The sequence below is a fragment of the Osmerus eperlanus genome, chromosome 4, assembly GCF_963692335.1.
Source record: "Osmerus eperlanus chromosome 4, fOsmEpe2.1, whole genome shotgun sequence".
NCBI lineage: Eukaryota > Metazoa > Chordata > Actinopteri > Osmeriformes > Osmeridae > Osmerus > Osmerus eperlanus.
Window position 1 is genome coordinate 12,939,607 of NC_085021.1, and position 14,181 is coordinate 12,953,787.

Sequence of the window (14,181 nt, forward strand, 5' to 3'; positions counted from 1 at the left end):
CCTGTCACTTCCTCTGCATGTGTATTTTCTGCCTCTGTTGATTTTAACAAGATGCATGTGTGACTTTTGGCAGGTTCAGAAGGTGTTCAACATTGACAGCAATTTAATATGATGTCATTTTAACTCAGTATCAATTTGTTAGTTCCATTACTATTTTGTGTCATAGGCCTACATGGTGTATTTGACTGTGATCATTAATCTGCTCAGAAAACACAAGTCAGATTTCTACTAGACTTTTGGACTTTGAACCTCACCTTCTTCTGACAATTGACATTTTAGAATTGGTAATGCTGGTTTCTTCTCCCCTAACATTATATAAAGAGGTTAAAGCTGATTTTACCATTCATAGTCTGTCCGTCTGTCCTCCATCCTGAGATGAACATTTTTGGTTTATTTTTGCATGCTCTGTAACATTTTGCTTCTTGCTGTTTACCCTCACTCTCCAGGTTAAGTGAACCACCTCCATGAGTGGTGCAGTATGATTTGCCAAACAGCCGTAGTACAATTGTACTGTGTGTGGAGTTTTGGGCTTTGTCACAGGCACTGACAGGGCTGCTGTTACATTCCTCTCTCCTGCAGGGGTCCATCATTAGCAGCCCTCACACACGTCGGAGAGCCACCACCCCGCGCGAGGGCGCACCCCGCAGCCATCCCCCCATCCCCAACTCCTCCTCCATCCTTGGGTCCCTATTCAGCAGCAAGCGAGGGAAGCCCTCTTCGCAGAGCCACCCTCCTATTCCTCCGCCCGGTCACCCCACCCTCATCTCCCACAAGCCCCACCCAGCCAACCTCCACCACACGGCACAGAGCGTCCACCCAACTCAAACCCAGCTGCACGGCCACCACTCCCAGTACTGCCAAGTCCAGCAGAACCCGCCCCCCTACCATCACCATCACCACTACAACCCCCCACCGCACACACAGTACCACCAGCACCCAGCCTACACCTCACACACACACGCACACACTCAGCACAGCCACCACAGTCAGCATTCCCATCATGCCTCACACTCCCAGCATGCTCCTCACCACCATAGTCAGCAGCAGGGCCCGGCACCTGGCGGGCCCAAACCCAAACACAGCGGCATCAGCACCGTGGTGTGACCTCCCTCCTAGAAAGAGAGCGAGAAAGAGAAGAAAAAGAGAGAGAGGGAGGGACAGTTGCTTACACCAAAGGGACGGTATGAGTTTATGGCCTGTCCACTGTGTTCTACTGCTGCTGTGCTGGGGCGGATTACAGGCCCCACCTGGATCCCCCCTTCACTACCCACCTAAAGACATGGAAACAAGACTGCAATCTTCCACGCTGAGTCTTGGCTCAGCCACTCAAACTACAAACTACAGGCATTTCTCTGTCAGGGTCTCAGGGGAGCGTTTTCCAACAGGAAGTTACTCTCTCCTACTCTCCACAAACCCACACACACAACCTGGCCGTGATGGCTGAAGAGAAGTTGTCTTTTCTCTGCCAGCCCCTCTCCACTGCTCCATTCCTACAATAGTTGGTCTTCCCTTCGCCTGGGGAAGGCCTGAGAGAAGATGGCTGACTGTTTTCTCTGATGATGGCATATTATATTGCACACATTTGCTCTGATCTGAACGAGCTAACTTTCAACTCTCTGCTTTCTTAGGTTTGCAAATCCTATCTTCATTTTTTAAGAATGCTATTTGTTGTTGCCTCCTGTAGAATTCATGTAGTGAAAACACTAGATGTAATCATTTCACACTAACTAGATCAACAGACAGGTTAACAACTGAGTAGAAAGTCTCAATGGTAGTAGTTTTAGTGCTGTATTTACCGTAGATGACAGCTCTGTTGTCTCCTAGCTCTCATGAATAAATGTGCCAATTACTTATGCATAACCTATTTAGTCGCCACTTCATGTACAGTATATTGTGCGTAAAGTACTTTGTAAGATCATACTTACAACGATTATTATTATCATTGAAAATGAATTTTATCAGTATTATACTGACTCTATAGTAACAGGATCAATCTGAAGGGAGTGAACCCACATTTAGTCCGGCCAATAATAATCTTCTCTGGAGTTTGTTGCATTTAAAATGGAGAATGGCGATCTTCTAGAGTGCAGCTGTGGCATATGGGTATGGCTGGGATGACATTTCCTGTCATGACTGTCCTTACTTGTCCTTCATAGGTTGAGTGTGTGGGTCCCTCCCTGAATGCTAATGCTGGTATGATACTTAGTACTGTTCAAAATTAGGAGGGATCAACTGAAGCCCGTTGGTGTTGAGCTTGTCGTCCCTGTTGAGTTATATTCTGTCCAAGCTTACAGCTGCTCCTATACTTTTCAAGTATACTGTATTTTGAGGCCTAGGTCATGGACACGCAGTACACCTGGCTTTTGCCTTACATATATGCAGCAGCTGCATTCTTGACTCTTCAAAATCAAACAATTATATTTTTGAACTTTGCTTGAGTGTCATAGCTTTTTTTTTCTCCCTCAAAACCCTTTCAAGTTAGTGACTGTATAGCTCTTAAGTAACTAGAGAGGTATTCTTGTTATCTTTGTTGTTATCCTGTGCAATATCTCTGGACTGATTTTGTACATTCAGAACAAGCAAATGTTTCCTCCTGTTTTGTTTGTTTTCACGATATGTCGTTTATTTATTTAGTTTTGGCCCCTGTCGTTCTTTCTCAGTGGCTTAATGTGTGACTGTATTCATGAGAAGAACAGTCCTGGAGTTCAGTGGAATGTCTACTAAGTGATTTTGCATGTAATGTTATTGATGTGAGGCTATCCTCTGCACATGTATAACAAATCAGTGTTACCATGGCGAGTTAAAGTGCAATCATGATCAGAAGTGACTAGTATTGCTAGTGTGGGTCATCATATTGTCCGGAAAGAGATTCAGGTGAAAAATATCTTCTTTTTTCCATTTCAGAATATATAAATACCTACTTACACCATTCACAATGGAAAGAGGAATGTGTGTGTATATATTTTAATAAAGGAATATGCTTCCCTCTGGGCAGAACAGAAATATTTTGCTGGATAAGCACATATGAACGCTTTCTTTTTCAGGAAATGCAGAAATACAGCATAGAAATGCAACTTGGAAATGGGTAAATGTAAAGAACAATAACTTTCTACATTCTACAAATAAGAGTATATTATAGTGTGTAAATTAGTGAAAGTCAATTGTTTGTCCCAATATCAGGGTGTACATGTATTTTAACATTCACTAAGAAAACCTGAACCATAAGTCAGACTCACTCATTTCTGCTCTTATTAGACAAGTTGTATTATAAGGAAATTTAGACATATTAACATATCTAATTTGGGACATTGATGGTCAATTGAATGTGTCTTTCTATTGATTTCCTATTTCTTTTTTAACTAAATATTTAAAACAATGTAAAGACAAGCGTACGTTTCTGTTAATATACAGTATGTTATTGTGCTTCAGATGTCCTCAGTCATCTATGTAGTGTGAGAAGATACCCCAACAATGCACTGCATGTATCTGATGCATCGTGTCTCCTTTCACTGTGAGCTGACCCAGAAAATCAGCCTGTAAAGTTTGACCTCCATTTTGTTTAGATTGACTTTGAATCTCCAGATGTTGACTTGCTCTTGCTGTTCCATGTTAAGCTGAATTTTAGTGGAGCACAGCATGCATCTCATCTACATAGCCATTGTATAAAGAACAAACATAAACACGGTTGCACTTATCTGAGGGCTCTCATTGTGTAAATAAGGGTGTGGATTTATTTGAAGGAGGGTTAAGACAAGAAGGGACCAAGTGGGAGATAAATGGAACTGTACATAGTGTTTATATGATCACTTATCTAAACTGATATCTGCAGTAAGGATCAGGGTGTACACCCATCAACTCATAGGGGAGAAGAAAGGGGGAGGGGTCCTAATTAGGAACATATCGCTTATCTCTCTGCCTCCACCTTTAGTGAGCTCTTATTTGTTGTGGATCTCAAAAGACAGACTGTTATAAGTTTCTCTGCCTATTAAACACACACACACACACACGTTCATCCCAATGTTACAATGCTGTTCTGTCAGGCTCATTTTAAGAGACACATAAAAAAAGGGAAAGTCAAGAGTGGCCTCATTTCAATGTGCATTCTGTTTGTACAGTGAGTAGTGAGTCAGTAAGACCCCTGTTATTGTAAAATTCAACTGTGACATTGTTGAGAACGCTAAATAAACAAATATATGACTTATGGTATTCACATTTGTCTCTTACGTATTGAATAAAAATACTGTTGGATTTGTCATAGTATGCCGCATAAAACAGTTATCTCATATAATGTGTATCGACAACTACTGACAATCTTGGTTTCTGACTGCAGATTTGTCTCTCATTAGTTTTGACGGTTACTAAAAGTTAGGGGATGATCTCAGAGCCAGTCCCTTATAATGTCCAAAATTCCCACTAGAGGGCATGCTTATAAACATCGTTAAATGGATGTTTTCACACCCTCTAGTGGTGAACAAAAAGCGTTGTTGTACATGCAGGCATCTCCAGAAAAACATTGATTGAAAGGGCAGACAATGTAAATGAAATGTAATCATGTTCATATCGTTATATGCATCCTTGGCTCCATTTTGTGAGGCTACGTTAATGGCAATTCATGTTAGCGATGCAGTTCTGCAGTGCCACACAGACTCACCCATATGCCTCTACCCCTTTGTGGCAGATATACTCTTATCTTCTCCCTCCAGTGGTAGTTTTACGTGTCACATGGCCCCAAAACGGCCTCTCAATGGTGCGATTGACATGCTTTGCTGCTGTTACATAAGTGCAAATGATCATTTTTAGATTTTACAAACACGTGCGTTACTAAATGGACGCTTGTGAATGCCTGAAAAAAACTCGTAGAATAGCACAGATTGACCTATGGACTGGGGATTTACAGAAAAAAGGCCTTCAACGCTTGACACTAAAAGGTAGGCCTAACTTTAGAAATGTAGATGCTGGCTAGACACTGAAAGGTAATCCTCAATGGGCCTCAAGTCAGTGTCCCAGGAAAACAATTGTTATTGATTTTTGGCTGTGTACTCATTACAAAATATTGCACTTGTATCTTTGTTACATTGTTTTGGGAAACAATCCTGAAAATACTTTTTACTTTAATTGAAAGCGCCTCACATATTGTCATAATACATTTAATTAGTGTTAAACCTTGCAACCAAAACAGTATTTTTTTATTTTTTTAATCCTAATAATAATTTAACGTGTATTTCTGAATAAATCTTCTTTTAGTATGCTTCTCGGTTCTTGTATAGTCATCCTCCTCCTTCTGGATACATCCAGTGCACAGACTGTCCCCAAGCCCTGTCACTGTTCAGCCCAGGTTTCAGGACTCCAGGTCAACTGCAGCTCCCTGGGCCTCATTGAGGTGCCTCCTCTCCCCACAGACACTACTGAGCTGCACCTCCAGGACAACCAGTTTACCACGGTGCCCCCAGGGCACTTTGACAGGCTGCCTCTCCTGAGGAGGGTCACCCTGTCTGGGAATCCCTTCCACTGTGACTGTGGGATCCAGTACCTGAGGGTGTGGCTGCAGAGGAACAGGGCAGCTGTGTTTAGGGTGCCCACCTGTGTCAGTCCCAGGGCTGTGGCACACACAGCCATCACTGCCCTTAGTGATGCCCACTTCTCTTCCTGTGGTCAGCAGAGATGTACTGGAGGCCTCTATAACAGCCTGGTAGGGGTGATGCTCTGTGGCCTCATTGCCCTGCTGCTGTGGGGTTTAAGACTGGCCAAACACTCTACCTTCACCCTGGAAATCGATGAGCCACATGCAGGCTTTGAGGCTCACTCCTTACACTCTCACAGGCCCAAACACAGGAGAAGGCGCCGGAGCATGCTATCAGAGAGCAGTGGAACTTCTGTCAACATTACCTGTATAGATGACTTAGAGAGGGCTCGGATTAACATGGAGTTACTACCCCAGATAATGAATAGCTTGCATGAGAACAACATAAAGATAAAGGCCACCTGAGGTTTGTGTACCTGTGTGATTAAGAACTATGGACAACACTACCTACATGCTGATGAATGGGTTTTTAATGCTATAAGAAAGTTTAAATTCTTAAAGACTATAATTACATTTGTTGTGAATTGACTTTTAGTCTGCCCTGTACAGTAATGCATGTCTCGTTATCATTCATGACATTTTGGTCTTTCTGTTTCTGTCTTTTGTCATACAATTAATGGGAATGAGAACATTCTTACCACAAACAGGAGTTTATGTCAGGGCTTTATTTTTTATAAGGGAGTTATTTGTGTTCATGTAAACTAACATATGCTCTTTCCAGGCAATATTGAGCTTTTAAAATATGAAATGCTTTAACTGAAAGACACAAGTAATCAACCAATGGAAAAATAGCTTTTGTTATATTTATATCGTTCATATAAATATAAATGGCTAGTTACAGTTTGTTGTATGCATATGAAAAGAAATGCATACAATTATGGGTAGGATGAACAGCCCTGCAAGATATGGTAACATTAAATGAACATTTTTTTCTGTGCAAAAACACATTAAATGGTTACACATGTAGGTAAATAGACAATTTAGACAGCACTGTCAAAGGACCATACTGCACTCTAAATAATATGTTCTTATGTTCTCACGGTGCAAATTTGCAATCTAATGAAATGCATGCATAGAAAAAAACAAGTTAAATGCATAATGTTTAAAGAAAAAACATTTGGACAAATGTAAATATAAAAAATGAATACGATGGACTTAAAAACATAGCTAACATAACTGTAATAATAAATAGAGGATGGGCGGACCATCTAAAAGTTTATAATGCACAAGAAAATACTTAATTACATCAAATAAGGCATTCTTTAAATGTAATTGTCATTGCTTACAATTTGGGTAATTGTGCTGAATCAACCAAAAACATCTATAAAACAACATAACAGAGAGAAAAACTGTTCAGTCTCAGCTGTCAAGTACTTGTTACAATGTTATGATTTGAACATGACCTTTATGAAGTTACTTCAATGCCCTGACTTGTAAACACTGTCCACAGTGTTGGATTTATCACAAGTAAGTCGATAAAAGTGGTCTTTTCTAGTGGAGAACTGAGAGGGATATTTTCTAGAACTATATATCTCCAAACACCTATCCCTCTAATACTAACTTTCCCCTTGCACCTAACCACCTCAATCTGACACAACCCAAGACTATTTCAAAGGTTTTTTGAAAGATGACATCCTGAACTACAGAGGCACAAACTTCTCTTGCTCGAAGATGAGATCCACGGCATCGTGGACATCCTGCACAATGTGGCCTGGCTCCACCAGTGCAGGGTCGAAACGGAAGTCACGGTGCCCGTGAAACACAGTCTCCTTGATACACTGGTTAGCATCTGTGGGCACCTCTGTGTGTGGGTTGTAAACCCCTGTGCACACCAGGATTGACTTGCAGGAAGTGGCTAAGGGGGGAGCGAGTTCCCCCTCCCAGGCGTTGTCCACCTCCACATCTTCAGGCAGGGTTGTGCTGGAGCCAGTGGCGGATGCCAACTTGGCCATTGCTTTGGACTTCTTCTTGGCTGTCCTCTCCTCCAAGTAGCGGTTGTAGAGGTTGGCACCGTATATGTCAGTCATGAGGTTGTCACTGGGGAAAGGACAGAAAGATTGAGAGTGAATGAGAGGCATGGGGGGGGGGGGGGGGGGGAATGGGTTAGGACATACCACAACATTCTAGTGCTGCCCTCATTGTGCATTATGCATCACTATATGACGCTTTGAAAACATCCTCCACTCATATGTCAACTCTCTAACGCTCAATAGCATTATGTTGCTTGGGAATCATCTCAATTGATGTTGCGTTATGTCCAACCTACCCTATAGCATAGAGGGAAGTGATGGGCAATCTCCATTGCTTCTCCACAGCCAGGCCCCTGATGAGATATTCTGCAAAGTGGTAGGTCAGTTCACTGGGTTTCCCCATCAGAGCCTCGTACTTTAACTCTTTACCTGTGATCTTCTTGTAAATGTTCTCTAGGCACACTAGAAAAGTCCCATGACCAAACCTGCATTCAAAAGAACAATTTTTATTTTATTTTTTTTAAGTTCATTCACACAATAGCTTGGTCAAACTTTAAAGCCACACATTAAGCTAAGAATAGGAAAAATAAACTGAGCTGTTCTGTTGCTTTTGACTAATTTCTATGACAGTATTGAGCTATATTGGTTACCGTGGAGAATGCGCCTCAGCCATCCACATGAGGTCCATGTTGCAGGCCAGCAGAGGGAGGTGGGGCAGCTTCTGGGGCTGGTGGGTACTGCCCAGGTTCCCATTGGTCAACAAGATGTCAACAATTAGCTGCAGGTTAGTCTCCCATCGAATGGGCTCGCCAAAGAGAATCACAGCTGCAAGAACAGAGATATACATAACACATTTTATAGGATAAGCTATGAAGTCAGGAAACATTGCTGTGACAGTTTAAGAAAAAAACACATTTTAAAAAAATCACAGTGCTTACCCTCTATGTTTGGAAGGTTGACAATGGAGGTGGACTAAAAATGAAATAGTTATATTGATATGAATATCGTTACAATGCATTTCTTATTTTACATATTAGTATTGTATTTAAGATCAATTCTAATAGTACCCTAGTTTTAAAACTCACAGGAAGTTTAGGTCGTCTGTTATGGTCCACCATGTCCAGCAAAGGGAAGGACTCTCTCAGCATGTCAATGCCAACCACGTTTTGGAAGCCCAGACTTGCAGCAATTCAAATTAAGGATTATCAAACAATGTGATAACATAATTATTACAGTTTTCATCCTCACAGATCAGGTATACAACAGATAGGATACTTTTTGGCAATGTCCAGGACTGGTCCTTGACCTGACACAAGAACACATCTCTCATGGTACTGTGTGAACATCCTCAGAGGACTATGGGACATAATGACCTGGTCCTGTGTGATCTGAAAACAATGACAGATTGTTTAGGACAAAAGTGGGACTAGGCCATCATATTTAGTAGAGCAGATCTATAGATTCAATTATAGGAAACTTACAGGCACCCCAAGAATGTGGGAGAGCTGATCTGCTTTAGTTTGTCGAAGGCAGTTTCCCGCATTCGTGACAAACACAACTGGCACCACAAATTGTCCCTGAGAATTCACCAGTTTTTGAAAGGCCTTTTTGGCAGCAGGAATGGGAGTTTTTCCTCTGACAAGCACCCCATCAATGTCGAAAAGCAGGCCAAAGCCAGGCTGTGGCTAAAGAGAACCAGAAGAGAACCATGGGAAGATAAGAATTCATGTTATTTCCTGGATATTCAGATTTTTTGTAAGTTATTCAAATAAAAAATACAAACAACTCAACATTGGGAAACAATCACGAACACACAATGACCCTATGTTGTTCTGGAGCTTGAAGCTTAATGTGATCATTCAAGACACCTGGTCCCATTGCTGACCTGGTGATGCAGCAAAAGCCTGCAATATTGATGACAGACTAGGTGACAGAGATTGCTCATGTAGCACAAGCTAAAATCATTATGGCCATTTAATAAAAAAAAATCTGTTACCAAGCCCATGGGTTAAATACCTAATGGTAAAAACGTATAATAAACATCTGAAATATTTCTAACTTGATTAGGCCCCTGCGTTGTTATAGGGAAAATGTGTGATGTGTTATAGCCTATTGGTAAATAGGTTACATTGAATTAACATCTCAGAAAGGCACCGGAAAATGAGACGTTATCCATTTAATGATACGGAAACCGTGAATGAAAAAGGTAGGCCTATCAATTGACACAACGCAACAATGTATCAACTGACAGAGGGATTTAATCAACAGCTGCATTTCGAATCGTACCTTGCCATCAGACACGGTTCCGCAAAACCCGCGCTGAGAACCGGCAAATCCAGCATTTCGCTTGGCTTGTCGGTTACTTAAGGTGTAAAACGCCCGGTAAAATGGCAGGAGTCCCTTCATCCCCCTTTTTTTTTTTTAGCTATACCGGCTATCTAGAAAAAAACAAAGCCCCGGACAAGGGGAGCCGGCTTAGCCTACGCAGGCGGTTCGGTACGACTTGTTTTTCCCCGATTCTCTCTCTTATAAATATTCTCTCCGGCTGAGGCTAGATGACGACACATGAGGAGTGGGAGGTCCTTGAGAATTCTACTTTACCAACAAGAAGGGGGTTGAGCAGTGGCTGCGCTGCAACTGCAGCTCCCGCTGCCATTTTGAACATCAGGTTGAACGCATTGTGCTATGTAGGTCAAATATGTAATAGCCACAGTCGCGATGCAGTTTGATCGAAAGCGATCATATTGCTTTCGTGTTGGTACTTAATAGCCACTGTTAAATAGTAAAGCGGTAAAAAAAATCATCCATAATGGTGACAAAAATATCCTTTGTCTATGTGGACAAATATCCCTTTTATTATTGACATGGCTGCACATTTTATAGCCAGAGCTGAGGGGCAAAAGAACTGTCTTTTTATAGTCAAGCTAAATATAGACTGCGAATGCCACCAACAGGGATCTTGAAATGGGAATCTGAGCCAATAGGTTAAATAGAAAAGCTTCCCTTGGGTAGTTTGGCACAACTCGCTCTATTTAAGGAGTGAACATATGCGTGACATCCATAGATGTTAGTATGCTTGAAATAAATTATTTAATATCAAAAGCAAGTGTGTAAAACCTTAATGTTAATAATATACAGAAATGCAATGACAAAACAAGCTTCCTCCCCGTGCTCCTCCAACTTTATTGATAGTTTAAAATTACATTTCTATGTTCTAGGACTTCAGTTGCATTTTCCTTCCGACTTAAAAACTGAGTACAAGCAAATGGTATTTTTACAGTAGTCTAAGTGATATTGTACAAAAATAACATTTGATTTCTGTGAAAACATTCTCCATTCCCAAATAACTGCTGATCTGTTCTTGATGCTAATTTTCTCCAAGGTACACTTTCGCAAAAAGGTTTAAAGAAACCTCTACCGTGGACTAGTTACTGATACTCCATTAAATTGTAAACAGATTCTTATAAAAGAACATAAGATTCTTTTTATTCCTCCAAAATTTAACTTTGTCATAACATGTATGTTATCGCCCACTTAGCTGCTTGTAGGGCCCAGATGCATCATGTTGTGAACGTTTCCCATGTCATACTCTCTTGGTCAACTCGTATGTTATCCCACTAAAACAAACCAAAATAACCTTACATGGAAGTTCAGGTTTCCATTTACTCCCTTCTTACTTCTCATCTTACTGAGACTCACTTCCACAAGCCCAGAGGTCCTATATATCCCATATGTTTAGTCCCATTCATTTATCTCTGATCACCAGTGGCTTGGAAAGGGGGTTCTTTAACAAAGCATTATACATTACACCGCTACCAAACTAAACAAACATTTTTGTATTGAATGCAGAAAGATATTTTCACCCCTTTCATCATATTACATGTCGAGAGGCTCACTGGCCTGGGACTAGCCTCTGTCTGCCAACCTTTGGCCAGTGAAGAGGATTCAGAGAAAATAATACAACCAACCATCAATCAGAAAAAAAGGAGGGGCAACAAAGGGCACTGATTATGCGGTGGCTTCAATGGTGCATTCCTTTGCCAGGTGGCCAGTCTTGCCACAGTTGTAGCAGTTCATCTCATTGGATTTGCTGCAATGAACGGCAACATGACCAATCTCTCCACACCTGAAAAAATAAATTACAAAAATTATCTGTTGGACATGGACCAGTGGATCTCAGTATAAGGAAACTAAGGCAAACATGGCTGTGCATTTGTAGCCAATGCCCCCCCCCCCGCAAGGATTTCAAGGTGCCACAAATAATGCATAGCTCACCTGTAACATTTCACTTTATCACAGAGTTTCTGGATGTGGCCGAAGCCCCCGCAGGAGTAGCACTTCTGCTCGTTGGCGTGGTCACAGTCGCGGGCCACGTGGCCGGCCTTGCCACAGCTGTAGCACACCTGCTCCCTCTCCTTCTTGGGTTCCTTGCAGTCCCGAGAGATATGGCCAGTCCTGTGGCAGTTGTAGCAGGCTAAGCAGCAGAACAAATGTATTATTATTCAATGTTCAGAACAGTTTCTGCTCTTTAATTTTGTGTTGTGCATTGCTAGTTTTGTAAACTACAGTGATTCACTGGTGGTACTTCTGCCATTTAGGAAACCATTAGAAGTAACATGGTAAATGTCAGTTTAGGTCAAGTCATGTTTACAAACTAGTTGCAAGTACCTGCACTTAGCATTCAACGATTCAACTAGGTATATTCTCACCATCCTCGCTCTGTTCACAGTCCCGGGCCATGTGGCCTTGCTCTCCACATCGGTAGCAGAACTGGTCTAAAAACATACAGAAATCCATGTTTTAGTGCTTATGGATACTGAGCTGCCATTAAGGACACCAAGCTGTCACAATCCTGGTTTATAATACATTTCTTAAACCATGCAATGTGTATAATTCACAAGGGGTGTGGCGCTGAAAAACATCTAGTACCCTTTCCACGTCCTCGGCCCCTGCCACGGCCACGCCCCCCAGCATTAGGACAGTTTTTGATCCAATGCCCAGAGCGGCCACATCCAAAGCACTCACTGCTGCTGCTCATGTCCATTATCTATGGACAAACAATTGACAGAATGCAGTTAAACGCAATTCAATATCGTTTCCAAATGAAGCAGTAGAGTTGAACACAATTAAAAGTTAAATCAAATCAGTTTAAAATCATGATTCAATGTTTAGGAAATGGTAGATTGTTGACCTATACAACTATTGGGGTGTCAATAGACTAAAAGGAAGCATTATCCAGAATGAACCAAATAGGCCTACTTGACTACCAGTGCGATTAACTGGTAGATATGTAGATGCACACGCCCTGGGAATATGAATCTACTGAAACCTACTGGGGACTGTACTACTACTCGAGCAAAAGGTTCATCTTACTAGCAAATGACGTTAGCCATCTACGAGTCTGCTATTTAACTAAGTCTGAAGCAAGTAGCCAGCTACTATCGCTACCTCTTCACTTACATAAACTTTGCAGTGAAATCATGGCGATTCTTCTCTGTCCCCAGTGTTTGCTGACGATGCTAAGGACGGTAAATCGCGCAAAAAATCTGCTAGATTAATAAGTAACCAGGCAGTAAGCAGGGCAGGAATATCAGATAGGTAGCACGTTACTTTGCAATTGATTGGACTTGGCTTGCTAGTCTAACGAACTGACTTGGCTAGCAGAGGAGCTAATATTCAGTTTTCGATTTAGCGAGCTAGTATAATCAAAATTACAATACACCTGGTCTCAAAATTCACCCTCTTTCCCGCAAAGCAAATGGCTTGATAACACTTGACGCCTTGAGTACAGTAGTTAGTTAAAGTTTGTGCCTAGCTAGCTAGCTAGGACTGCATGCGGGCTACAAGGCCAGCATGTCGCAAGGTAGCGTGGCTAGCAATGCAACACATGTGACGTTCAGCGGCAATTGATTTAGTACTGCTAGTAATTTCCAGATTTGTACTAGTAAATTTTGGAGCCATTTAATTATGCTCTGGCATCGTATTTCAAAAATAAATTTACGTAGAAGTAGAAAGAGATACTTCGACGACAAGACAAAACATCAGTGGAGGCTTTTTGGCCTTGTCACGTTGAGGTGCAGCTGCTTTCTCAACCCAACAACAGTTAGCCTAAGCTAGGCAGCTAGCGCGAGCTGGCTAGTGTGGTAGGGTTCCAGGCCGCATCGACGGCCATTCAAAGTCTAATTTTACAGTCAGGCTGCTCCACTTTAAAGAAAAAAAAAAAAAAAATCGCCTCTTCTGAATAGACATGTTCTCTGCGATTTTCTTGTAAAATACACGAATATACGATTTTCCCGAATCCCGCGCAGATTGCACGTATTGACCAGGCCAAAAACCAGTCCCGTTAAATTGCATCAGCAAAATCACAAAATTAAGCATCTTAAAACCACCGTTTGATTGGACTTCTAACACGTTGATATTTCAGTCACTAATTATGTGCAGTCTTAAATAAACACATTAATTGCTTACCTTAGTTAGCTACCTAGCTACTGTTAGGTGATTCTTAGCTGTTACGCCTCCTCTCTCCGCTGCGCGACATGCGGTGTGAACACGAGTTTCAGGGAGGAGTGTCATTACATCAAGTAAAATTCACTTGGGCGCAATCTTTTTCTATAGCCAATCATACATGAG

General features: G+C 41.7%; 4 protein-coding genes across 12 annotated transcripts in view; 2 read left to right on the top strand and 2 right to left on the bottom strand.

The window, feature by feature from the left end:
* LOC134018878 (IQ motif and SEC7 domain-containing protein 1-like) overlaps window positions 1-4,210 on the top strand; it is a 77,577-nt gene extending 73,367 nt beyond the window's left edge. For 6 of the 7 annotated variants that reach the window (XM_062459195.1, XM_062459196.1, XM_062459200.1 and 3 more), the window contains one exon: window positions 580-4,210. In XM_062459195.1, the coding sequence (XP_062315179.1) occupies window positions 580-1,104 (525 nt within the window). In that variant the 3' untranslated portion in view covers window positions 1,105-4,210. The remainder of the gene's footprint in view (window positions 1-579) is intronic. The other variant, XM_062459202.1, reaches the window with a different exon arrangement.
* Window positions 4,211-4,555: 345 nt separating this feature from the next.
* Window positions 4,556-6,504, top strand: gp9 (glycoprotein IX platelet). Of its 2 annotated transcripts, XM_062459205.1 has the most exons (3): window positions 4,826-4,913; window positions 4,955-4,973; window positions 5,245-6,504. In XM_062459205.1, the coding sequence occupies exons 1-3, from the start codon at window positions 4,826-4,828 to the stop codon at window positions 5,984-5,986; spliced, it is 849 nt and encodes a 282-aa protein (XP_062315189.1). In that variant the 3' UTR covers window positions 5,987-6,504. The 2 variants fall into 2 exon arrangements, with proteins under 2 accessions (XP_062315188.1, XP_062315189.1); XM_062459204.1 differs by lacking the exon at window positions 4,955-4,973 and having other exon boundaries at window positions 4,556-4,928.
* LOC134018879 (haloacid dehalogenase-like hydrolase domain-containing 5) lies at window positions 6,258-10,178 on the bottom strand. Its single transcript, XM_062459203.1, has 8 exons — window positions 9,838-10,178; window positions 9,033-9,236; window positions 8,827-8,939; window positions 8,637-8,730; window positions 8,490-8,523; window positions 8,202-8,376; window positions 7,848-8,036; window positions 6,258-7,618 (listed from the first exon to the last, which is right to left on the bottom strand). The coding sequence occupies exons 1-8, from the start codon at window positions 9,955-9,957 to the stop codon at window positions 7,222-7,224; spliced, it is 1,326 nt and encodes a 441-aa protein (XP_062315187.1). The 5' UTR covers window positions 9,958-10,178; the 3' UTR covers window positions 6,258-7,221.
* Window positions 10,179-10,710: 532 nt separating this feature from the next.
* Window positions 10,711-14,132, bottom strand: cnbpa (CCHC-type zinc finger, nucleic acid binding protein a). 2 transcript variants are annotated; one of them, XM_062459206.1, is made up of 6 exons: window positions 14,020-14,108; window positions 13,012-13,070; window positions 12,481-12,598; window positions 12,261-12,326; window positions 11,827-12,025; window positions 10,711-11,677 (listed from the first exon to the last, which is right to left on the bottom strand). In XM_062459206.1, the coding sequence occupies exons 3-6, from the start codon at window positions 12,593-12,595 to the stop codon at window positions 11,560-11,562; spliced, it is 498 nt and encodes a 165-aa protein (XP_062315190.1). In that variant the 5' UTR covers window positions 12,596-12,598; window positions 13,012-13,070; window positions 14,020-14,108; the 3' UTR covers window positions 10,711-11,559. The 2 variants fall into 2 exon arrangements, with proteins under 2 accessions (XP_062315190.1, XP_062315191.1); XM_062459207.1 differs by lacking the exon at window positions 13,012-13,070 and having other exon boundaries at window positions 14,020-14,132.
* Between the last annotated feature and the right edge of the window lie 49 nt (window positions 14,133-14,181).